At 42.7% G+C, this 25764-nt stretch overlaps 2 protein-coding genes across 5 annotated transcripts; one reads left to right on the top strand and one right to left on the bottom strand.

Annotated features, from left to right (window-relative positions):
• Nucleotides 1-1121: 1121 nt before the first annotated feature.
• FAM162A (family with sequence similarity 162 member A) lies at nucleotides 1122-8895 on the bottom strand. Its single transcript, XM_046944449.1, has 5 exons — nucleotides 8824-8895; nucleotides 7681-7806; nucleotides 5395-5503; nucleotides 2641-2749; nucleotides 1122-1374 (listed from the first exon to the last, which is right to left on the bottom strand). The coding sequence occupies exons 1-5, from the start codon at nucleotides 8837-8839 to the stop codon at nucleotides 1279-1281; spliced, it is 456 nt and encodes a 151-aa protein (XP_046800405.1). The 5' UTR covers nucleotides 8840-8895; the 3' UTR covers nucleotides 1122-1278.
• A 211-nt stretch (nucleotides 8896-9106) lies between these two features.
• CCDC58 (coiled-coil domain containing 58) lies at nucleotides 9107-18321 on the top strand. Of its 4 annotated transcripts, NR_102734.2 has the most exons (6): nucleotides 9107-9175; nucleotides 9877-10002; nucleotides 10537-10683; nucleotides 11903-11980; nucleotides 14568-14627; nucleotides 18028-18321. NR_102734.2 is itself a non-coding variant. In NM_001278033.2 (5 exons), exons 1-5 carry the CDS (start codon nucleotides 9125-9127, stop codon nucleotides 18076-18078), a joined length of 435 nt encoding a protein of 144 aa, NP_001264962.1. In that variant the 5' UTR covers nucleotides 9107-9124; the 3' UTR covers nucleotides 18079-18321. The 4 variants fall into 4 exon arrangements, 3 of the variants coding, with proteins under 3 accessions (NP_001264962.1, NP_001264961.1, NP_001264966.1); NM_001278033.2 differs by lacking the exon at nucleotides 11903-11980; NM_001278032.2 differs by lacking the exon at nucleotides 11903-11980 and having other exon boundaries at nucleotides 9107-9178.
• Nucleotides 18322-25764: the final 7443 nt, after the last annotated feature.

Here is a 25764-nt window from a genome sequence, read left to right as displayed (position 1 = left end):
GAATGAATGCATGTTGTATTTGATTGGTTTCATCTCAGCAGTAGGAGGGGTAACCAGAAATGCAATTCATAGAGAGATGGACTGCGACACTTGTTCACTGTCAAGAACAGGACAAAACAGTAGAGTACTGCACCAGAAATCTCAATCCTTCTTTGCATTTTTGAAGGACTTTTAATTTCTTCAACAATGTTGCTGATTTTTATAGCGCAAGGAAGAAAAGTTTCAGGAAAAGTAATCTGCCCCGTGCTAGCAAATATTCACAAACTACATCTGTCAAACACGTGTCTCTTCTGTTTCTGGAGTCCCTGGAGGGCAGTTAACAGGCAGTCCTGGGAAAATACATTTGGACAGCCATGATGGTCCCAATCTGCTGATCTGAAAGGAGGAAAAAATACTGGTCTCCAAATGCTGAATGCTCTTTAGCACGAACAGTATGTAACTCTTCTGAGATGATGCCAGAAACAGGGCTATTAGGAAGGGATCTGCTTCTGAAAATTGAGGCTAGCATCATGAAAGCTGGCAATTTAAAGGGAAAATATGTGAATAAATCCAAATAAATTTTGAAAAAGAGCTTGGCAGCAGAGAGCAGAAATGCCTGACTGACTTTCTCATATTCCTCTAAGTAGACAAGTGGATAGCGCAGGCTGAAGCTGATGCTCAGTATTCTTTAAAATACTTATCTTAATTTTAATTTCCTCTTACCTCACTGCCAACTCCAGTGTAAAAAAACAAACAGGAAGAAAATATCAAAAACCATAGTTCTTATTTACAACACAGTGTTTCTGTGGAATGCTATTTCGCTAGCATTCCCTCTCTTTTTAGCAAAAGAAGGCAAGAATATATTGGACCTAGAATAAGTAAGCAAGCTTTCCAATAACTTTTGATCATTTTGACAATGTTAATGTAGTTCATACAATTACTCTCAAGTCAAGGACTTGCCTAATAATTGTTCTCTCATGCAGAACGTTTTAGGGAGCCTGCAAATACAGAATACATATAATAGCTTTTCTAAAGGGAGCTGGAGTAGTCAACAATAGTGGATGACTGAAGTAATGAGTTATAATACAGTTAATGAATGAAATAAAATTACGTGAATTGAAAAAGTGTTTGGAGGAAAGGTATCAGGAAGCAAACAGATGTTTGTTTTTAATGATTACAGGATAATGCATTCATTTTCGAACACGAGTGCTGAACACAAAAAAGATGCAACTCTCTGAAAAGGAGCTGAAAAGGACATCAGCTTTTCTTGCCCCATTCCTGGTTTCTTCCTTTTCTCCTCTAAGGTTTAGCAGACGTACTCTGAGTAGCTTCTTCCTTCCACTGAGCTTTCTTCTCCAAGTTAATGCTTGTAAGAGATTCATGCCTTTTAACAGCCTACAAAATAATGACAAAGCATGAGTAGAAAGTGTCACTTATAGGACCACAGAGATGACTTGCTTACAGGATATCTGGCTTATCCTTGCCAAGGCAATAACTGGAAAAGAGAGGGTTAAAATTCAACATCCAGATAATTTTAGTTTAAACGCATTATTTCCCTGGGAATAAGTTAAGCCCTTCTGTTAATAGCACTAGCAGATGTATTCTGTGCTTATGGTCAGTATTTAATACTAATCTCTGGTCTTCAGAAGTCAGAGGTACTAGAAGCAAAACATTAAATATAACAGATTACAGCTGCTGTGAAAACTAAGGTCCCAAAGCAGTTGTCCTCTTTTCCAGTGTTTGTGTTCAAACTCTGCAAACCTAAGAGGAATAACTTCTGGGAATTCTTAGTCCTTAATTTCCTCTGCTAACACCAAGGAGAAGCCTTTCCACTGATTCATTTCAGTGATGCATCCTTTTATATTTTGAGAAGTGAATGCAGACAAGTAAAAGCGTTACCACACTTCAATAATTTACAGTGCTGGCATTGAGACTCAGTTTTAAAGGTTACCTAGAAATGTTGTTAACAGAAAGAAGAGTTGAAACATTGTAATTATAAGAATGGCTTTAGGGAAAGGCAGCCTACGAGTAGAGAGAGGATGGTTGCTTGGTGTCTGCAGTACTTGGGGGCTTTTCTATTAAATCTACAGCTTTTTCAATTAAACAATAATTGAAAAAAAATTGCCCTATTAAGAGTAAAGGGAGACTTTCTAACACAATTAAAGAGCACAGAATTAGTGCTTGCCATACCTCCCCACTGTTTAAAGACTTGAGAATTCTCAGTCTGGCTGAAGAAACACTCCTGTTAGCTGTTGCAGTGCATAGAGAAGTACTGTGATTTGTAATAGGTTCGCCACACAATTATTAACTGTATGGATCCTTTTGGCCCAATGAACATTCACCTGTCTACCAGATTAACAGAACAGAAGACTGTTTTTCCTTTCAAACTCTTGCAGCCTGTCAGCAAAACTGAGGAGTTAAAACAGTGTAAGGTAAGATTAAGTATTGTGCTGGGGTGGGAAGGCAGGGGGAGAAAAAGATCGTTTTTGTATATACAGTCTGACAGCGATGTCACTCTTTTCTTTTCTGACCTGGGAATTAATCAGTGAGCATTACCTTCTGGGGAACTGGAAGGACAAACAGTTCTAAGAATCCAGAGGAGGAACTGAGGAATTTATGTTAAGATGCATTTGCACTCACCAGCCAAAAATTTATGCTTACCTGCTTCCCTCTGATCACCATCACTATGCATCCCACTATTGTCAAGGCAATCATTACGTAGCTGAACTTCACCCGCAGTGTGGTTTGTGCTGCTCGGATTGTGTCAATCCTCAAGAAGTAATAAAATAACAGACTCGTTACTGGAGACCCGAATAAAGCAGTGGCTAGTTGTGTGATTTCTCCTGGCATGCTGTCTGTGCATTACACTAGCAGTACTTTGTTCTTTTCACAAAAAAAAAACACCACCAACAAAGAAACAAACCCAGAGTTTTACAAGAATGGGCAAGTGTGATGTCTAGAGCTACCTTGGGATAGTTGCAAATCATAGTAAGAAAGGAGATCCTCTCAAAGCTGGAAGCACACAAAACATTTTTAATTTTCAGTTATTCAACTGTTAGAGAATGTTGCCTTTCTAGACCACCTGACTGCACTGCAGTATCTCAGTGTGTCAGTTCACTGCAGGGAAGACAGGAAAGAGAGAAAGATATTTTTACTAATATTAGTTTGATGACACTGCTTTCTAGAGTTTGTGAATACAGTGAGTACCCTATCCATGTTAGAACTGCAGTGTGTTCCAGAACTGTAAAATGTGTGTTCCCTCAATAGCGGAAGCCTGGTTAAAAAAAACAAACACTTGTCAGAAGGAATGAAATATTAACTGTTTGAGTTTCTTGAGCAGAGCAACGTAGTATCGCAGCTTACCAATTCTTTTTGCCTACGATTCAAAATGGTTTCGTTTATGGTACCTTATATTTTCCAAAGAAGGCTTCCTCTACTACAGCTATTTATAAATTTCACACTGGCTGCTGAAAAGAACACTCCTGGAAATTCTGAACAGGACTTGGTAGAATACGAGTGGTTACAACTTCCCTCCTGCTAGAAGAAACAGACCTCATTCAGGTAATCTGTTTTCCTGAGAAACGAAGGAGGCACGGAGGACTGTAAGCTGTCCAAAGCTGATGATGAAAAACCCCTTTAGATCTTTTCCATACCTCAGCAGGCTTATCCAGACGTGCCAGTAGCTGTACTACTCCTTTGGGAAATCTGTCGACCTGTTTAATGTCATCTTTTCTAACAGAAATCTTCCACAACAGGAATAGCTATTAAAGTTTTCCAAATGTTGTGAAGATAGTCGTACCAAATTAAATCTCAATTACAGTAAATGGAAAGTTTTATTAGGAGTATCAATATGAGAAGGGCCAATGAAGTGTAACACTTCCAGATGTGCTTTCCACACTAACCACTGACCTACTCCTATATATTTAACTCTTCTTGCAGAATTTAGAGTGGATGACTCCCTTCATAAGGAAGTCTAGTATGCTCACTGATTAAATCTGGCATACTGTAAAATTATAGATGAATTGAAACGCATCAGCATCATGGCACAAAATAATTATATGCTAAGTCTAACATAGGTAATGGAATTAACAGGACTGAGATGCTAACACTTTTACACAAACGTGTGAATGTGGAATCCTGTATCGTGTTTTAATCCTTATACTTGGAAGGAAAGGATTCATGATGGTTTGACATGGTAAGTCACATAGGACATAAGAACTGAAAGGCTTTTTGTCTTTCCTTTGAAGAGGAGAGTAAGAGTGGTTTGATCACCGTTTCAGAGTACTGATCTGAAAAAAAATTCTGATCATAGAGAACACACTGATCTAGCATGAAGCTGATAATTTAGCTTCCGGGTTATTCGTTCTTACAAATAATTTATGATGAACAACTTGCGTTCAGGATGCATTTAAGATGAAATGTGCAGGTTTTTAACTATTTACCAGTTAGTTTTTGAAGTATCTTGGGTGTCTTAGACTATGCAAGAGGAAAAGGCAGTCATCTGAACACAACTTTCATTTTAAAAGCAATTCAGAAGCTTAGTGTTTATTTTGTTTAACAAATTAGTTACTTCTCACAACCATATCTTGCAAGATATGATTATAATCACATGCCCTTACAGCTCAATCTTACTCAGATTAGAAAAGGCAAATAAGCTTTTGTAGTTTTTTAGTTCTTGATCCCCTTCTCAACTTTGGCTGAACTATTTCCCTCAACAAAACCAAGAATTCCCTTGTAAGTGCCACTGGGAATGCTTTTTTAAACTAATAATTGCATTTTTTAATTTGCTTTTTTTAAAATTCGATCTTCATTTTAGATAGGTACACTAAAACATCCAGTTTTATCTTCTATATCACAGGGAGCAAAGCAGTAACATTTGGATTCCAGTGGCAATGGGGAAAACTTACTGCATTTTCACTAGGCAACCCTTATGCTATTTGTTTAAAACCCAAGAGTAAAGAAACTTGGCCTCTGCCCTCGAGACATTCATTAATAAATATTTTACGTGACTTTCAATTACTTTATGGCTCTATCATGAAAGTTTCATGCAATAGGAGGCTTTGACATGTAAAGGAAAACACTAGAAAAAACTCATGCTAATATTTGCAAAGATCTTTTTTGGTTGGATGAATAAAAATTAATTGATATGTGATGTTTTTCTAATGAAACAACTGATAGACACTGGTCATCCCTTCAGGAAAAAATGAAAATAAATGATTTACATCTAAATCATCTCAGCAATCCAGAATTCTCCAGGTCACAATCTCATCTACAGGATGATACAATCACAGCGGCATACAAATTTTCAGCTGTGGAAATCCATTCTCCTTCAGAAAAGGTATTTTGGAATTGCATTCAGATAACTTATGCCTGTGCAGGCAATGTCTCTTTCTCAGCTTTGAAACTGGCACTTACGAGACGACCTCTGGTATATCCTCTGGCTTCTTGAAATGGCCTGCCCACAGCAAACATTTCTTCTCCCAGTCTGTAGGCTTGTGTCCAGGCACCCGCAAAACAGGCCGACCTACAATAAAAACAACCAACCAACCAAAAAAGACAGTCAGAAAAGCTGAATCCCTAACCAATTAGATTGAGTAATGCAGAATTTTTTGTATGATTGTGGGAGTTGGTTACAAAACAAAAAGGTAATCACGTGGTCAGATTAATAAACCTCTGAATGTGGATTAAACTGATGGCAAGTTAGTTGGGAAAGCCAAACCTTGTTCGCGGCCTCTCTTTTGCAGCTCTAAATTTGCAGAACCTGTTCCAGCATCTAAGCTTCCTAAACTGTGATATCATAATCTTCCTACTACATTTAAATTAGTTTAAAGAAAAGAAGTGGAACTGCTATAGAAAAGCCAGTATCCTGTCCATAGCGTAAAAGAATTTTAAGTTTTCTGGGGAGTTAGAGAGATCTTACCTGTAGGTATAAACAACCAGGTGATCATAAGCAAAGACCAGATCTTTAATTTTCATCTCAGGCTTTCAACCTCCGTATACAAAATGCTCAAAATAAAGTAGCAAAAGGTTTCCTTACATAACATTACAATCTAGCCTACAAAACAAACAAACAAATAATGGGATGGATTCTGCATGGAGGTACGGATTCATAAATGAATTAGCGGATTCATTAATGACCTAGGAAGTGGTGTGGATACACAGTTTGCTGACAACACTCAGTTATTACGAACCATACAGAAGATGGCTATGAGAGAAGAGCTGCAGGCTTTCAGAGTCCTGAGTCAATGGCAGGGCCAGTGGAATTCCATATATATAAATAAGAAGCACTTTCAGCTTGCATACAAAAGATAAACTCTAACCTAACCTTTATTGCTGAGGAGCAGTCCTTGGGATTTCAAAGAAGTTTGGGGAAAAGTTCAACAACAGAAAGGCAAACAGTATTATTAGCAGCGATAAGGAAAGGAACACTGAGCAACACAAAAGTGTTACCACGTCACTGTACAAAAACACAACTCCAGCATTCTGAAAAGTGTGTGAAACATTGAGCCTTTGCCTCAGAAACAGTGAAAATTCCTAAGGATGATCACAGGTGTGGAGTGGCTGCCATAGAACAAACACTATATTACACCAAAACCCATCAGCCTGGAAAAGCACCAACTGAATACCCCTCCAGCACAACAGAGGGCAGCAGAACTGTAAGTGATGCTGCGAACATGGGCCACAATGGCCCTGCTTTGGAAAGAGTACTGAATTAAGAACAGAGGAAGAACAGCATATGACAGATACAAAAACAAATACAAGGAGTAGATATTTTCTCACAGCGCTGTTCAGCTGAGGAACCCCTTCCCAGAGGATGCGGGTGCTAAAAATAGTTCCAGCCTCAAGATACTCCAAAAATTTACAAAACAAAAATCCAGCAAGGACCATTAAACACGAAGACGCTGGCTCTGGGACAGCAGTGTAAGGACAGTGCCACTTTCTATTATACTCCCCCTCAGATCCTTGCTATCCATCACCATTCCTTTTAGTCCCTACAAAAAATGTACGGATCATCCTTTATTGGCCACTACTGGAGACATGATGCTGTTAAAGAGATTCCTGATCTTACCCAGTACAGATGAGTTTTGGTGTTGGTGTTGTTTTAAATTTTAAACAGATTTATGCAAAATGCTTCACATCTGTACACTGCTTTGATCTAGCATCAATAGGCCAAGAAGGGAACCAGTAACACAAGCGTCTGATTAGAGTATCATAACTGTCCCATCTACAGTGTTTCATGACCTCATGTTTCCCTGACCCACTCCATCCTTAAATACGAATTGAGCCAATAACTCAGATTCTCTCCTGCAGGGCATGTTCAGGTCTCTGAGCAGCTGGAGCTGGTTCTACTATGAAAAACTGCTGAAGTATTTAGCTGGTACAGCATTCCTAAACCCTGTTTGTATTGGGGCTGAACAGCCAGCTCCAGCTGAAGAGCATCAGAGTGTAAGGCCATACACCAAATACGACATTAATGATCTACTACAAAGTGGAAGCTATGTTCTTGTCACAAGAAGAAAATTTGCCTCTTGGCTTTGTTAAAAAAGAAACACAAGATCTTGCTGCCAATTGCAATGCTCAGTTTTTCAGTCTAAAGATTAAGAGTTAACCCTCGCAAAAGCAGGGGCTCTTGTTCAGATGACTGCAGCCTTGGTATCTAAATATTTGACAGCAAGAAACATATCATAGTCACAAACTTACCTCTTGGCTGAACTGAACTTTCCTCCTGTGGTTTGCTGCAGAGCCTCCTGCTCACCTTTGGCCCCACTCCCCGACTCATCCTCAGAAAGGAGGGAATGTTTCTTTCCAGCAGCTTAACAGCCTTATCTGGAAGAGAAAGCAGAGGAAACATAGGGGCTAGGTCTAGCTCAGAATGTTAAGCAGTGAGAAGGCTGACTTTTAGGTAGGAGGTTGTTCCTCCCCGGGGCCCCGAGAGAAAACAAGAAATAAAAACAGTAGGTACAAATCTAATGCTATGAAAGAAACCACAGATATAACAATCCATGAAATCTAATAAGGAAATTAAAGATGACTCTATAAACCACCAGAATCTAATAAAGAAATTAAGGTCAATTTTACAAATTCTAAAATACATCACTTGAGTTTGTCTATTAAGCACATATAGAACAAGAAGAATGACCGATTACAGCCTACGAGCGGTTTCTACAGCAGAAGACATAACACCGCTCCAAGGAACTTATCTACTTGGACACAGGCGATACGCTCTGGGCAGCACTCCTCCAAGCGCCGTGCACCAGCGCTTTATTCATCTTGCCATTCCCACAGTGACACAGCTGGGACCTGGCACAGGCGCTTTGTGGTGCACTGGACAGAATACCTTGCGTATGAAAACGTGCTCTCGAGAAAGTCATAATTTGTTCGTTAACAAAACATTTCTGAGGGGGAAAAAAAAAACAAAACCAAAAAACAAAACAGAAAACTGGAAAATGAAAGGGCGCTTAAAATAAATTGCATTCTTTTTACTTCTCTGTGAAGGAAAATTTCCTCTCTCCGGGGAAAGAAAAAGGGATCAATGCCCTCTCGAATCAAGCGGCGTTCAAGGTGTTCGGAGGATCAGCAACAACGAGGCACGCAGCCCGCTCCTTTCCCGTCTGTGGGTCAGCCCGGAGGCCCCGCACCTCAGCGCTCGCAGGGTCCCGCACGGCCGCCCCGTCCGTCCGCCCCTCCCGTGCTGCGGGGCCGCGCCGGGCCCGGGACCCCTCGGAGGCGCCGAGCTCCGCGCTACGCGTCCCCCGGCCTGAGGGGAGGACGGACGCCCCCTCGGCCCCGGCGAAGCGCAGCCCATCCCGCAGCTCCGCTCCCCGCGCCGGGACGGCCACTCACCGGCACGGCCCCACATGTCGCTGCCCGCCGCCCGGCCCTGCGCTGCTCCCCTCAATGTCACCGCTCCGCAGCGCTCCGCCCCGGCCCGGCGATTGGAGGGGGGCGGCGGGACGCCCGGGCCCGCTCGTGGCCGCCGACGCGCAGACCCGCCTCTCGGGGCCGCCCGCCCTCCCCGCAGCTCGACGGCGACCTCCGACCGCGCCGCCCGGCAGCTCCGGACCCCCAGCAGGGCACGTCCGTCCCCGCTTCGCCCCGCCTTTCCCGCCCGATTGGTCGCCGCCGCGCCCTCGGCCTTTCCAGTATGGCGGCGCCCAGCAGCACGGTGAACTGCGAGGACTTCGCTGAGTTCCAGGTAGCGGTGCTGAGAGGAGCGCGCTGCGGGGCGGCGGGGCCGATTTCGGGGGGCTGTGGGCGGCTGTGGGCTGCGGCGCTGCGGGACCGCCCGGCCGCGGTGCCCTCGGCGCCCCCCTCCCTCCTCGTCCCGTCCGCCCTCCCGCCCTTCGGTAACGCTCTCACGGTGCACACGGGCGCTCCGGCCTTCCTGGTCGCGCAGCCGGGAGCAGGCTGAGTGCCCCAGCGCTGCCCTGCCCGCTGGGGACAGGCCGTGGGCTCGGGCTCTTCGCTAAACGTGACCGGGCTGCACAGCTTCATGGAGTAAGGCTGCATGTAGAAGCGGCACGTGTGGGAGCCCGCTCCGGAGTGTGGTGCCTCGGCGCGGTCTGCCGGTGCTGCTCTCTAATACCGTGAACCCTCCGAGAGGCCTGCTTCTTCCACGGGGAGCTCTTTGGGGCTGCAACAGCTCTGCCCTGCATCCTGAGGAGACTGTGGTGTAGGGATGAGCCCACTTGTCTCCCACTGGCTTTCCTGCTCATTCCGATTGTTTTGTGCCAAGCACATAGAAACCCTGGTTTCCTTGTGTGTTTGTTTGTTTGTTTTTCCTCTATTTCTAAAGATAAACCTTAATTTCTATTAAAACACTGAATTATGCATTTTTTGCAGTACAATTCTCTTGGGTAAAACAATTATTTTTAAATTTGTTTTTGTTTAATACAGGAGTTGCTCAGGGTGATGAGGACGATCGATGACAGAATCGTCCATGAATTAAACACTACAATTCCTACAGCCTCCTTTGTAGGGAAAGTTGACGCCAGCCAAACATGTAAAGAGCTCTACCAGTCTGTAAGTGTCTGTTCCTTTAATTGCTGCTCACTTTCGGAGATGTTACAATGAGCACTGGCCACTGAAGTGGAGAACCTCAGTTTCTAAGGAAAAGGCTGACCTGATAGATTGTGCTTTAATGTGTTCATAGCTGGCGTGCTTGACTTGCCTCCACAGCTAAACCACATGCATGTAAAGGCTGCCTTGCTTTAAAGTCACATTGTAGACTGGCTTATTCTGCAGTACTGTTCTTTTGGGGTGTACTTCCAGGTGGCTTGCTTCTTTCTTTGAAAAATGAGTGCTAGCATGGTTCTGTGGTGCTCAAAAACACTTGTTCATATGTCATCTGCATGCGTATCTTTGACTTTTGCCATCAGATCAAGTTGGTAGCTACTGCCTAAAGCAGTGCTGCTTCTAACATATGGATTGTAGAGACAAAGGGAGTTCTGTAGGCATAGCAATACTTTGATTCTAGAAAGTCTCTCTTAAACTTGTAACACAGTTTTTTTTAATTTGATGTCTGACCTACTTGTGACTTTCCCTCTTCTCACTTAGCTGATGGAAGCTCACACCAGCCGAGAGAGAATCATCAAAAACTGCATTGCTCAGACTTCCAGTGTAGTGAAAACTCTCAGAGAAGAGAGGGAAAAGGCACAGGATGATGTAGCATTATTAAAGCAACTCAGGAAAGAGCAGACAAAGGTGAGTGGTGGAGATCTTGAGAGGTCACTTAGAAGTAAGAGGTTGTCTTCCCACATGGAAAGATCTCCGTGGTGGAGACAATCTGAAGGGGATCTTGACTTCACAGAGTAGAATTGTTTGAGTTGGAAGGGATCTTTAAAAGGTCATCCAGTCCAACCAATCAGGGATACCTACAGCTCAGTCAGGTTGATGTCCTCCCTGACTTTGAGTGTCTCCAGGGACAGGGCATCCACTGCATCTCTGGGCAACATGTTCTAGTGCTTCACCACCCTTATTGTAAAAAATATTTTCCTTGTATCCAATCTAAATCTGCCATCTTTTAGTTTGAAATCATTCCGCCTTGTCCTACCACAACGGTTGCTGCTAAAAAGTCTGTCCCCGTCTTTCTTATAGCCCCCCTTTAGATGCTGGAAGGCCACCCTGAAGTCTTCTCTTCTCCAGGCTGAACAGTGCCAGCTTAGGCAGTGGAACTTAGGTAGTGTTGTCCTCTGTTCTTATTGGCTGGATTTGTGAGAACCATAAAAGCAGAACAGAACTGCTTTTATCCTGTAAATGGCACATCTGAGATTCCATTACCCAAATGCCTAGAAAAACATACGTGCTTCTGCACAATATACTTTAAACTTTGCTGACAAATACCTCCTAGTAGGATGTAACTGTAGACTCTCTTCAGAATGTCTGGAAGTTCCTTTTGCCTTTTTGGGTTCTTGTGAAAAGTAGTGCAACTGCGGATGGTGGCTGTGGGTGCCAAGGTGTGATCGCTAGAAGACAATGAAGTGTTCTTTATGTTTATCTCTTGTATCATACAGTTATGCTGCCTTAAAGCCATCCTTCTTCACCTGTTAAGTATCTTCACCTTCTTAGCCTGAGAAGTATCTTTCTTATTCATTGTATTAATTGAGGTTCCTCTCCACTTTGAGGAGCTGCCAGGACGCTTTGAATTCCAACTGAGCAATTTTTTTGTTATTGTTAGTATTTAGTTTAGATTGTGTGAGAGAGACTTCTGGATTTGCACAAGGGATTGTAATGTGCAAACCCCAACCTTGTAGCCTCTGGATGGAGGGTGTACTACATCAGAGGTGGGCTAGATGGCATATCAGAAGTTTGTAAGAGCATTGCTTTCCAGAGCAGTGAAATGCTGATGCATTTGTAACTAAAGAACTTCCTGGAGGGATGACTGGAACTCAAGAGTTCAGTGTCCATCATTTGATGTTTCCAGGCATTGAATGAACATTTGGACATATGCTTTTGGAGAAGTGCTCTGATGTGAACTCATATTTGAAGAACCAAGTGTCAGGCAAGTGGTTTTGCCCTTAAAGTCTAACTTACAGAACTTAAAATGAACACCCACATTACTTGTCCCCCTGTACTCAGCTCTGGTGAGGCTGCACCTCAAGTAGTATGTTCTGTTTTGGTTCCCTCACTATGAGAAAGACAGTGAATCTCTGGAGCATGTCCAGGGAAGGACATTGAAACTGATGAAGGGTCTGGAACACAGGTCTTAAGAGGAGAGGCTGAGGGAATTGGGACTGCTTAGTCTGGAGGAGTCTCGGGAAAGCTTGTCTCTCTCTACAGTTACCTGAGAAGGGGTTGTGGTGAGGTGGTCAGCCTCTTCTCCCACATGACAAGAGAGAGAATGAGAAGGAATGGCCTCAAGTTGTGCCAGGGGAGGTTCAGTTTGGGTGTCAGGAAAAATTTCTCCAACAGAGTGGTCAGGCGCTGGAATGGGCTGCCCATGGAGGTGGTGGAGTCACCATCCCTGGAGGTGTTCGAGGAACTCATAGCTGTTGTACTAAGGGACATGGTTTAGTGGGGAAATGTTGGTGATAGGGGATGGTTGGACTGGATGATCTCAGAGGTCTTTTCCAACCTTGGTGATTTTATGATTCTGTGATACTTTGGGAAAACTAGTATGATAGCTTACAATTTTCTGCAAGTTTTGTTTGCAGTCAGTTCCTTAAATCGCTTGGTTTCTGAGCTTATCACTGAAACCAATAAGAAGGTTGCAGTGATAATGTATAATAACTACAGGTGATTTCAAACATTGAAAACAATCCATAATTTGTAAACATCTCAGAAATCCTTTGGTCATGTGACCTCAAATTTACTTTCTTCACTTCTCCCCACTTCTCCCTTTTTCCTTTCCTTCTCCAGGAGTTCAGTTTTTTGTTCTTTTTGTTGTTGTTTTGTTGGTTTTTTTTTTCCCCTGAAATTTAGGTAATTTCTCCTGACAGTGCATTTCCTATTTTAAGATTATGCCTTTCAAATGCATTTTTATTTGCTTGCAATACAGATCAATTTTACTCTTTATTACATGTGCTTCTCCCATACTGCTAGTGATACAAACTGAGGGACTTCATACAAAATTACCACTTCTGAGTTACTGATTTTAAGAAACATTCTTGGAGCTGTGCAGGTTTAGCAGCCAATTCTTTTAGTCCACTTACATAAAAATGTCATTTGATTATTGCTATTATCTTAGTTCTCTTATATGAAATTTCAAAATAGCCAACCAAATTAATTCTGGGAGTCCAAAACATATAGCTTAATGAGTATTAGTTGTGCCTAATGTTGGAATCTGTTTTTGAAGGAAAAAAAACAAACACGAGACAACAAAACAACCCAACCCAAACCACCTTTATAGCCTTGTTGATTAATGCTGATTGCATTGCTGTTTGGATTTGCATCTCAAAGCAAAAGACTGAAATAGTCGTTTTGCTTGGGTTTGATGTCAGATGATTGTAAACCTATTCATGTATTCCAGCGGGGAAAATTCTTCCTTGATATGCTCAAGATCTTCTGAGCAGATATATTAGAGAGCCTAATTATGGTCATCTGATCACCCAACTAATGCTGTGTTATTATTTCAAACAGTTTGATGTCCTATTGAGTAGGCAAAAACTCATATAACACCTGAGTAAACTGTACATGTCTGAATGTCCTGCTTGGAGGGTTTCTTTTTTCTGATGAGACTGCTGTCTTGGTTTGCACCTGTTCACCAACTCTCTGAGTGGAACTATGTATTTAAAGTTGATTCATTCTGGAGTCTAAAACTCCAACAAAAAAATCTGAACTGTAGGCATGAATGGCAAATGGGCTCTTATATCCCCTCTTTTGCTTCTGGAACTTGTGGCAGGGCCAAAATACCACCGGTCATCTGAACACAGCTGTCACATATGCTCTGTGGAGTTACTAATGGGGCTGAAGCAAAGATTCTTACATTTCTCCTGGATTGTTTGAGTGCTCTAGAACTGCTTATTGTGGTATTTCACAGCTCTTCCAACCTGTGTAAACCTACTTTGTCCCACTGTAATCAAATATCATAGTAACTGGTTCAGAGACCATAAGCGTATGTGATCTGTTCTTGTAGACCATTTCTTGGTCAGTGCACTGATAGATGGCAAAGGAAGCAGAAGGGATACCTTCCTGGTCTTAATCCTAAATCAGGAATCTGTGATTTTCCCCTAATTCTGTTGCTAGGTATCTTGTTTGACTCCGGTAATATGTGTGGAAGACCCAGAATTCAAGACTGCAAAGCTAACCGTAGCACTGCTATCCCTTGTGCTGAGTGCTATTCAACCAGAAGTAATTTTTGTCTGTGGTGCCATTAAGGCTGATCAGTTCGTTCTGTCAAATTTTGACAGGCAATATTTAAGAATGGGTTAGTAACCAGTAGTAACTTCTGCTTTCAGGGTGCTCCCTGTAGACTTCCCTAGCCTGCCCAAAGCACTGGCTGAATGGAAGGACCAGGCTTTCAGGATGATTAACTGCAGTTTGCAGCTGGTGCTGGGTTTTTGTCACAGAAGTTGCAGAGGTAGTGAATACTGATGGCTGTAAGGAATGTCTTGACAATAACCTCTTTCTTTGTCTGTTACTTTTTACAGTTGAAATTGATGCAGTCGGAGCTGAATGTTGAAGAAGTGGTAAATGACAGAAGCTGGAAGGTACTCAGTCATTTTAGAAAGCGGTGTAGCTCCGTGCCATGGGTTTGAGCTGTCCTGCCCTGGAGCTGTGGGACAAATGCTTTATGAGGCAGGTTAACTAGGAACAGTGAGGGCAGTGCTGGGGTGGCAAGTGCTTCAGGTGAGTCATTTCAGAACTTTCAGTCAGATTTCAGGGCTTTTCAGAGGCACTGTGAAGGAAGGAAATGAGGATGATGTAGTGGAGAAGAAGGACTGTAGAATGCTCCCCATATAGATCCCCTTCTCAGCCTTAGTCAGTGGCTAGGGACTTGGTAAACTTGTCTGTGGTGGCCTGTGTGAAAAGCTTGGCTGGGCCTCTTCTGGTGCCAGAGGGATGAGCCTTTCAGTCACGGCTCTGTTTGGTACCAGTCGTGCTTCTAAGCAGAGGCTGGAGGAGGATGCGGCTGCAGAAGTCAAACCTCTTTCTGACAGTTTCTGCAGGCCTGGATGGGTGATCCTAGTGTGAAGGGCAGTCCTGCTGTTGCTTTCTGGTGTCACCTTCTGGATGGATGGCCCCAAATGCTCCTCTCTCTTCTTAATCTCAGCTTTAGGATTTTAGTGCTGGGTTTCATCAGGGTAAATGGAATACAACTTCATGTCTTCTGTATTCTTGGAGAACATCACCATAATAGAGCTGGATGGAGGCTAAATGAATGAGTGTTTACATGTTTTCCCACTCAGTCTCTGTAATGTTTGAAAAAGCTTATCATGCCCTTAATTGATTAGTCATGCCTTTGAGCTTAATTAATTTTGAGCCAGCTTGAATAGGACTAAGAAATACCATAACTTTAACAACACCGGTGGCAAACATTTCATGAAACAGCACTGTCAGTTTTATTTTAAAAGGGTGTGGGGTTGGTTGTGGGGAGAAATGCCTGTTTCTCCTCTAGTATCTCTATTCTGAAACCTGGAGTTGGCACAAAACTTAGCGCTAATACCAGTGATTTTCTGTAGCTACATTAAGCTTTTGTTAGTGACAGAAGTGCCTGGCTTTTCCTGGGAATGGAGAATGTTTAGTTTATAAGTGGTGAGGTATGCACATGGTGCAGAGAGATTTCAGGCTGCAAGTGTTTAGAGAAGGACTTGAAGAGAAATGTCTGCCTGAGTTTTATCTCCATCTCTGCTGTTACCTCCGTCTGAGTGCAGGCTTAGCTGAGGTCTCATTCAGATGTAAAAATGCTCCACTGATGGAATTAGATCCAGTCATAGCTATGGATTTAATACCATTTGTTACGTGGCAGTGGTTATTGGAGTGCAGCTGAGGACCTCTGCTCTTTTTTAGTGTTGCAGACTTTCGGTTAAAAAGTACCCTCATGGATTTACATTAACCCTGACCTCTGCAAACAGGAAATACATGTTAGGAAACAGTTATTTTGAGATACTTACTCTGGGTAGCTGTAGCAATAGTGAGATACAGAAAGGTGCTGCTTTATAGCAGTGCATGTGGTGGAGATCTGTTTGGCTGATACCAAGCAAGTAACTGACTTCCAAAACAGGACATTCACATTAATCTTTCTGTACCACCTCTACGTGAGTTTGTTATTGCAGTGTTTTGTATTAATACACGAAAGACAGCAAAATCAAACTTTACAAGGCAGCATTAATTTTATGGTATCTTGGGTGCTTTTTCCTATGTGAAAAACAACAGTAACACTTCATAGGTAGGCTACAGGAGTTAAGTGGACTGAATAACACCCTGGGGTCTGTGGGTAGATGCTCTAAAAGTAGGAGGCAGTGTTAGTAAGATTGCAATATTGATCTTCCATGGGCTTCAGAGTTGCTGTTTAATGTGCTTTAAAAGATTGCATGATAGTGTGTTGGAAGCTGAGATGGTTTTCGAATGTTGTTTGATGTGAGAAAGCATAGACTGCATTTCCAGTACTCTTTAAGGCATATATGCACATAGAATGACTTGGAGAAAAATGGTGCAATTTGCTTAGTATGAAAACGCTTCTAATGGGAAACTTGTGTGGCTTTTAATTTCTACAGTTTCCTTCTATTGGTTCCTTGATCTTAGATCGTTACACCTTCCAGAGGTGTCTACTGCATGTGGTAATGTAATGGCACAGGCTCTGCATGCGTTTGAAAGAAATTATGTCAGAGCTGTCATGTTTTCTCTAATATGAATCAGTTTGCAATATGTATTCTACTTCCTAAGGTACACTAAATTTGAAGCAAAGTTGAAGGTTACTTAAATTGTTGCTGTAAGGCATGCTGCAAACTTCACTTTTACTGAAGTAGCCATTGGTTCTGCATGCTGAATAAGGAGACCAATTGCAGAATTGTCTAATTCTATTCTAGGGAATGGAATATAAGTTTAAAATAAGATATTTATATAATCTGATGCATAACTTCCTCAAAACTAAAGACTCTTCACACTGCACGTGAAGCCTGTGGGAGACTTCACAGAATTTGACATCCTAAAGATCAAAGACAATTTGTATCAGAGAAGGACCGGGGTACCTTGGCAAAATGTGCTCTCACATGGGTGCTGCCAGTGGCTTAGTAACTGCCGTTGCCTTGGCTTGGTGCTAGGTGGTGCTCGTGCCACTTTTCAGGACGTGCACTGGTCAATGTTTGGTGCTAAAACAGTAAATAATTAAATTCCTCGATAACAGCACTGACAACTTTTTCAGGCTACATGTTATGCTTTTGATTCAGATGGCTGTACTTGATATAGTCACACTTACTGGCCCTTGTTAGGGTAAGCAGACTGCTTGCTGAGCTCTGTAGCTCGAGCTAAATTAAAGTGATCTTCAGTCTCTAGTTCTGTGTCCCAATTTTTTCCCAGAGAACATGCCAAAGGTAGCTGAGGTGAAAGCAGCATGCCCTTTGCATGGAATGCTGGCAACAGCAGCACCTGCAGCCAAATAACTTAAAGTATGGGCATGGTCTCTAAGAGCACTTGCACCTCTTTTTAGCTCTTGCCACTACGTACAATGCATTTGCTCAGGAAAGAGAAGAATCCAATGCCCAGATTGGAATGCTGCAGTGAACTTCACAGGACACAGCTGGTCAGGATCTTTTCACTGATCATTTCCCTCCCTCTTTAAAACAATAACAAACAAAAAACCTACCAACCAATGAGCCAAAAGTTCAGTGTCTTTGACGCAGACAGGCCGCAAGGATGATGGGTGCCTTATCTGAGGGTGAATACTGTCAGTGCTGTTCAGTTCCCCAGCACTGAGCTGTGCACTTTGGATTTAGTAGAGCCAGGAGAGAAAGCAAATGGAGACGGATGGGCTGGTAAGTGCAGTTTATTGATACCGTGGTGCTGGGTTCCTCAAGCTGGGTGTTGCAGGAAGAAACAGTTACCTGAAGTAGGTCTGAAGACTCTAGACAAAGACTGATTTGCTTTTTCTCTTCTCTTTTGGTGTCTCAGGTATTTAATGAGCGTTGCCGAATTCATTACAAGCCTCCGAAGAGTCAATGATGTGAAGTACTTTCCATCAAGGTGGTCCACAATCATGAGAGCCAAACTGGAAAGAGACCTTGGGCGAGCCATTCTTGGGCCTTGCAGAACCAGGATAACCCAGTCTTGCTTTATTTTGGACCTACTTAGCTGGAATCTCAAGGTTTAAATAATTCTCCTGTAATTAAGAGAAAACAACTCCTCTTTTGTACAAAATATGTGAACAAATGAGTTTTATAGTATTAAAATAATTTTCAAATGGAATGTGAAAATGGCATCTTTCTTGAACTTCTCGTGCTGCAGATGTCATAGAGGGGAAGACAGAGTAAAGAGAACAAATAACAAAGGAAGAAACAAAGTCCCAGCTCAGAACAGGGAGGATGGGGTTCTCCTAGAAGCAGTGCACAGTAAATGATCGGAGAGCATGGTGTGTTCGTGTGAGTAGTTTACAAAAATGTAAAAGAATATAAAAATTGCAGAATGATAAACTGTGGGTTCAGCGCACATCAAAGCAAGAAACTCCCAGCATTGTTTTGAACTACCCACCACCAGTGACTGTTTCAAAATTTGAATGTGGACACAATTTTGCCATTGTTCCCCCTTGCTGACAGGCAGCATCTGTGTGGTCTTTGTTACAAAGGGCTGCATTCTGCTTTTAACAAAGACTGTAGTGTTGATTAAAAACACGTTGTGTTGGAGATGAAGATACATATTTGAGCAGCATTCAGGAAGCTGACAGTTAACTCTCTGGGGTCTGTATTCCATCTGTTCTTCTGAGCCCTTAAAATTAATTCTTTAGGTGAGTTGTATTAGAGTGGAGGGAATAGCAATGTGTGCCTGGTACTGCTGAAGCTGGTCACACTGTTGTGTTTAGAAAGCTTTAAATGCAACACCCCTGTGGTAAGGCAGCAGTGGAAACATCATTTAAAACTGGGTAAATGTGAGGAAGATGTATCTAGTTTTTACTATCTCTAGATGTCTGACTGTAAAATAACAAGGTCCACTTGGTTACCAGCTCTTTTGTTACAGACTAGTAATAGGACTTGAGCTACCATTGAACAGAGCCATAAAATGCAGACTCCATCTTGCAGACACTTTGGAATACAGTTATGCCACTGAAATGGCTGTGAACTCTCATGTCCTTAAAAGCTTTGTGTGTATGGGGAGCAGGATGTAGCTGGAGGAGTATACATGTGTCACAGAAATCTGCCAAAGTTCTATGCAGTATCATCTCTTTTATAGTCCTGTGTCCAGTAGAGACTTAGACTACATGGTGGCCTTTGTTCTGGGGTAGCAGGGTAGTTGTGATGTCACTCATTTCCACTTTTCTTTGGGAATGAGGCAGAAATCTGTTCTAATTCTTTTGGGATATAAATTCTAATGTTGAAACACCTTTCCCTGCATCCCTGCACAAGGTACTGCAATTGCGCTAAACAGAACTTCACTCTGGTTGCAGCTCTCATTTCACTCTTGCAAAAAAACAATGGAAGTGCTTCAAGTCTAAAAGAAGAAAAGATGTTCTTCAACTGTTATGTTCCTATAATTGTTCATTCTTGATTATTAAAACAAAGTAGAAATCAAGTGCTGCTCAGAACTGTGGGCCAAGTTGCTAGTAACTTAATTTCCACAGGAGGTTCTCCACTGATCAGATAGTGAGAACAAATGGTTTGGATTTCAAAGTTGGTTGTCCAATACTGGATCTTAATGTAAGGTCATAAAATCTTTGTTCTCTTTAGGGTCTGAATTTAGAACTGCAATCCATTTAAGCCACTTGTACAATATGAACTTCTGCAAGTGTGTGTGGAGGTGGCGTCAATACCACTGTTCTACTGTAACCATTCATTTATATACAGAGCCAAGAAAGTAGATTTGGATAAGCCTTTATGTGAAAAAACTTCTGAAACCCAAGAAAGCTTCTAAGTCCCAAACACTCCTCTCTTCAAGTGTTTACAGCTTGTTTATACGGGGTTATACTAGAAAGCTGAATTACTCTATTTGGTTTACTCTGAGTGTGGAGGACTATCTTACAGTATATGGCAAATCATGTGTATCAGAGGCTACCTGAATCTGGCTGTTGAACTTATTGGAACTAAGGTGAGTAACTGGAATTGCATGTCATGCTTTGGGGAATGGGGAAGGAGGAAAAGGCTTCATTGTCTTAAAGAATCAGAATTGTTTGAGTTGGGAGGGACCTTCAAAGGTCATCTAGTCCAACTCCCCTGCAGTGAACAGGGACACCTACAGCTACATCAGGTTGCTCAGAGCCCCATCCAGGCTGACCTTGAATGTCTCCAAGGACAGGTGTTGCAAGCCAAAGCGGTTTGTGGTTTGTTACACTGATCACAGCCCTCCAAGTTAAGACTTAGAACAAAGTCAAGTGCTGACTGAGCAGTGGTGTGCCTTTATTAAAAGATGAGTGAGCGAGAGAGGAAAAAGAAGAAAGAAGAGAGAAAAAAAGGAAAGAAAAGCAAGTCACCACCACAGATACTGTGATGTCCTGAGGGTCCATCTTCCTCCTACTCCTTCTGAGGTGGTTGAGAATATGGTGGGGCAAGCACCACTGGCTGTGGGGTTGGCAATTCCTTTTATGCCATACGATGGTCCCTTCCAGTTGGACCAGGAGCTGTTGCCAGGCAGAGTCTGGTATTACATGCTGTGCCCACACTGAACCAGCAGTTTTTCTCCCTTTGTGTGATGGTTGTGGAGGGTCCTAGGTGGGATAGGGCCCAAGACCACCTTAAGCAAGAAGACTAATCTGAGTTCTCCACTGTGCTTATGCACAACTTGTATTTGTTCTGCAACTTTCAGAAGAGTGTTACAGTACAGCTTTTGTTCTGAGGCCTTCACAAGATTGTTAGAGTTTTGTTTCCAGTCGCCAGTTAGTTGTAAATCCATCTCTTAACCAATGAGAGAAAGAATTTACAGCGTTACAGTTCCGTATAGTGTTGTCACAGTCTGAGCCAGAAAGAAATATTTCGCCCTATTCCCACAAGGGGGCTTCCATCACCTCTCTGGGCAACCTTTTTCCAGATCCTCACTGCCCTTACAGTACAAAATTTCTTCCTTACATCCAATCTAAATCTCCCTTCTTTTAGTTTGAAACCATGACCCTTATCCTGTCACAGCAGACCCTGCTGGAGTCTGTCTCCTTCCTTCTTATGTCCCCCCTTTAGATACTGAAAGGCCACTATTAGGTCACATCAGAGCCTTCTCTTCTCCAGGCTGAACAGCCCCAGCTCTCACATCCTGTCCTCGTAAGGCAGCTGTTACATTTTTGCTGCCTCCTCTGGACACACTCCAACAGGTCCACATCTCTCCTGCACTGAGGACTCCACATCTGGACGCAGAACTCCAGGTGAGGTTTCACTGGCACAGAGAAGAGGGGCAGGATCACCTCACTTGACCTGCTAACCACACAATGTTTGATGCAGCTCAGGATACTTTAATAAGGACAGGTAGCAGCAGGAAGTGGCTTTAAACCAGCAGAGGGTAGATTTAGACTAGATATTAGGAAGAAATTCTTTACTGTGAGGGTGGTGAGACACTGGAACAGGTTGCCCAGTGAGGTTGTGGATGCCCCCTCCCTGGAAACATTCAAGGCCAGGCTGGATGAGACTTTGAGCAACCTGGTCTAGAGGGAGGTGTCCCTGTCTATAGCAGCGGGTTGGAACTAAATGATCTTAAATGTCCTTTCCAATCCAAACCATGTTATGTTTCTGTGATGCTATGATATGTTTGGCTTTCTGGGCTGCAAGGGCACCTCGTGGGCTTCTGTCCAGCTTGCCATACACCAGTAACTCCCAAGTCTTTTATGGCAGGGCTGTGCTCCACCCTTACATCCCCCAGCTTGTCCTGATAGTGGGGTTACCCCACAAGAACTTGTACCTGGATTTGTTGAACTTCATGGGTATTTAAGATCTTTCTGTGAGTTGGGAAGCTTTGCGATGGCACGTAAATGGCACTGGTGTGAACTGTGGGCCATACTAGACAGGCTCAGGTATAATATTTTGTGTTTAGTGAACCCCTCCCATTCTGGAATCATGCCTGATTTGTGACTGAATTCTCTTTCAATTTTACCATCAAGGTAGTCACAAAATTACTTGGCTTCTTGATGTCATGTGTATATAAAAAAACTGGACCCAAGAAGTACCTGGATTTCATCTCTTTCTGTGGTTAAAAGCATTTTAACAAGAGGCATACATGATGCCCCTGCCCAGAGTCTGTATCTCCTGCTTGCCCCTGTAATGGGCCATTGTTGGGAAATGGTCAGTATAGCCAGATGCAAGTAGATTAGAAAGCCCTCTTCCATGTATGCTTCTTACCTCCTGTTGTGAAATAAAAAGGAAGAATTTTTTCTGACACTCAAAGCCGTTGTCTTCTGTAGCCCGTAGGCACTCAAGACTGGTGAAATAGCTAATCTCTTTACAGAAAGTTTTTAAGGATATAACTTGATTATCTTGAAGCAGACTGAGGGAGGAGGTTTTTACTGCTACCATAGGCTGAGACAAATAATTTCCTGGTGCTGAAGTTCAGATTTCTGTTCATCTTTATAGTTGATGTACAATTTCAGAAATCTCTTGCATTCAGGGTCAGTATCAGGAGGAGAAACCCTTTTATTTTCAGAACAACATGTTGAAAGTTGAGGCTATTGTTCTTGTGATGTTGACAGCTGGATCCTCAGATGGTAGATGAAGAGCTGCTCTCTTTTCACAGCTCTTGAAATTTGGTGCAGACCATGTTCATTCAGTCACGGTCAACCATGTCTTAACTTTGTGCAACAAGACTGATCTACTCATTTAGGTGTCCCAATCATATATTTGGAGCTGGCTTCATTTCTTGTTTAAAAATAACTCACGAACACATTTCTTGTTTGTTTCTGTTTTGTTTCTCTACTGGTACTTTTATCGACTACAATTTGTGTTTATTACTTGAAATCGCTTACACGGGACCAGAGAGTAGTAGCCTAAAAGCTGCAAAGATTTTTTTCTTAAAGAGTTGAATAGTATATACTGCAAAATGCTACACAGCATTAGGACCAGAAAGAATAGTAGTACTGTTCTTCCAGTTAACAGCAGTGCACTTGTGTGAAAAGAAATTGCAATTTCTGCAAGTGCTGAGCATACCCTGGAATTATATGTAATATCAAACATATTTTAAACAATGGAGACACAGGGAAGCTTGTAAATGTTCTGCAAGGATAGCTGTTCCTTTCAAGGCGGTGTTCCAAATACTGTTTCATTACATCCAGAGCTTTATGAGAGGTTTAGATGAAGGTTGCGTTGGATAGTCTGTTGACCCTGGTCATCTTTGGTAACAGGTCTGTGAGATGTCAGCATTTTGAGAACTTCATGGCTTCACGAACTATGTGTGCAGGAATGTACTGCATCCCAGTGTTAAACACATCCCTGTATTTTGAGACAGCCAGTAATGCTCCTGGGAAGGAAAACAAGATGATTTGCATGTGTAAACTAGCATAATGATGACGTGAATGAGAGAATTGAGTGCACCCTCAGTAAGTTTGCAGATTGGAGGAAGTGTTCATCTGCCTGAGGGTAGGAAGGCCTTACAGAGGGATCTGGACAGGCTGGATTGATGGGCTGAAGTTCAACAAGACCAAGTGCTGGGTCCTGCGCTTTGGTCACAACAACCCCAGGTAATGCTACAGTCTTGGGGCGGAGTGGCAGGAAAGCTGCAAGGAGGAAAAGGAACTGAGTGTGTTAGTTGACAGCTGACTGAACATGAGCCAGTAGTGTGCCCAGGTGGCCAAGAAGGCCAACAACATCCTAGCTGATATCAGAAATAGTGCAGTCAGCAGGACAAGGGAAGTGATTGTTCCTCTGCACTCAGTACCTCAGTGAGGCTGCATCTCAAGTACTGTGTTCAGTTCTGGGCCTCTCACTACATACTCCCTGGAGCATGTCCAGAGACGGGCAATGAAGCTGTGAAGGGCCTGGAGCACAAGTCTTATGAAAAGTGGCTGAGGGAACTGAGATTGTTCAGTCCAGAGAAGAGGAGGCTCAGGGGTAACATTATTGCTCTCTACAACTGCTCTCTACAACTGCCTGAAGGGAGGTTGTGCTGAGGTGGGTGTTGGTCTCTTCTCCTGGGTAACTGGCGATAGGACTAGAGAGAATGGCCTCAAGTTGTGTCAGGGGAGGAAAAAATTATCCTCTGAAAGATTGGCCAGGCACTGAAATGGGCTGCCCAGGGAGGTGGTGGAGTCACTGTCCCTGGAGTTGTTCAAGAAAAGTGTAGATGTTGTACTAAGGGACATGGTTTAGTGAGCAGTATTGTTAGTAAGTGGACTGTTGGACTGGGTGATCTTGGAGGTCTTTTCCAACTATAATAATCGTATGATTCTATGACCATTGTTAATATTGATTTCCTCCCATTCTGCACAACTCTGTGTCTGGGGGGAAAAAAAAAATGTACATGCCTTGAAGCCAAAACCAACAAGCCCATAAACATGAAGTCCAGTGAGTGATTTCTACACAACATTAATAAATTTAGTATCTCTCCTAGAGTCTACCTGAGACTGTGACTGAACTTTGTACTCGACGCATTTCTTGCTAATCAGAAGCAAGGGTCCTCAAGAGGAAGTATGTTGCCCTGGGTACTGTGCCACCATCTCTTTCCAAAGGAGTTAGTGAGATCTGCATCCTAGTGAGTGAAGAAATTTGTAAAATGGCCTTGTTTAGCACTGGCGCTGCTTAGTTATTGAATGTATTCTGCAGCTTCTGACCTCAGTAAGGTGAACTGGTTCCTCCAGTTAGCTCATCTGTCTTGCTGTAGTGAAAGCTTATCAGTGTTTGAATCAGCTGTGTGTTGTGCAAAAGAATGAGGTTGAACTCACTGGCTTGAGTTATCATGTACTCCATGAAATGTGCTGTGAGAATCTCATCCGGAGTGGTGAATTCAGAGGAAATGGCAGGCTTCCAGCTTGAGCACCTGTTCCCAAGAACTGGGAATGTGTTTCACTATGTTCAGAAAGACGTATCAGGAGAACTATTTTTCTTTTCATGGCTTTCGTTAAGTCACATAACGCTGCTGCTCAAGTTTGGGAAATTCTACAACATCTTTATCTGTAACATGCTCCTATCTCATTCTATATACCCCTGGATTTAGTGCCCTGCCAGCCCCAGTTTCTCAATCTCAAGTTATTTGTAACAAGAAGAGACCTTGAAGCTATATGAAGTACATGTTTGCAGTGTGTTGCATCACTCGTTATCTGCGAGGAGGTCAATTTCCAAGAAAAGTGTAAATGGTACTACATATTGAATGATTACCATGACCATATGAAAGCAACCATAAGTTTTGTAGGAGAGGTATGGAATTAAATAATCTGTGGTACTTACCTGAGCCTAGGATTGCTTTTTTTCCCCCTTCTGCTTCTTGCCAAGCACCCTTCTGATCAAGCAGAAGGAAGTAAAGTCACTAAGCATAAAACAAAATCTGCTCATATTTCCCATTTAGAAGGCTATTGAGATCATAGAATCACAGAATCACAGAACAGCTTGGGTTGGAAGGGACCTTAAAGTTCACCCAGTTCCAAATGACCTGCTGCAAGCAGGGCTGCCACCCACCAGCTCAGGCTGCCCAGGGCCCCATCCAACCTGGCCTTGAATGCCTGCAGGGATGGGCATTCACAGCTCTTTGGTCAGCCTGCGCCTCACTGCACTCTGAATGAATTTCTTCCTACATCTAAAA

The sequence above is a fragment of the Gallus gallus genome, chromosome 1 (assembly GCF_016699485.2).
Source record: "Gallus gallus isolate bGalGal1 chromosome 1, bGalGal1.mat.broiler.GRCg7b, whole genome shotgun sequence".
In the NCBI taxonomy this organism is placed as follows: Eukaryota; Metazoa; Chordata; class Aves; order Galliformes; family Phasianidae; genus Gallus; species Gallus gallus.
This window is presented reverse-complemented; position numbering and strand designations above follow the sequence as displayed.

Excerpts from the sequence above, each read along its gene's own strand:
- FAM162A (XM_046944449.1), bottom strand. Across the intron at positions 5,504-7,680 it reads AAGTTCAGTTCAGCCAAGAG|GTCGGCCTGTTTTGCGGGTG; the intron begins GTAAGTTTGTGA and ends TTTTTATTGTAG. Across the intron at positions 2,750-5,394 it reads GATATACCAGAGGTCGTCTC|GATTGACACAATCCGAGCAG; the intron begins GTAAGTGCCAGT and ends TTACTTCTTGAG.
- CCDC58 (NM_001278032.2), top strand. The coding sequence starts at position 9,125 with ATGGCGGCGCCCAGCAGCACGGTGAACTGCGAGGACTTCGCTGAGTTC. Across the intron at positions 9,179-9,876 it reads ACTTCGCTGAGTTCCAGGTA|GAGTTGCTCAGGGTGATGAG; the intron begins GCGGTGCTGAGA and ends TGTTTAATACAG. Across the intron at positions 14,628-18,027 it reads TAAATGACAGAAGCTGGAAG|GTATTTAATGAGCGTTGCCG; the intron begins GTACTCAGTCAT and ends TTGGTGTCTCAG.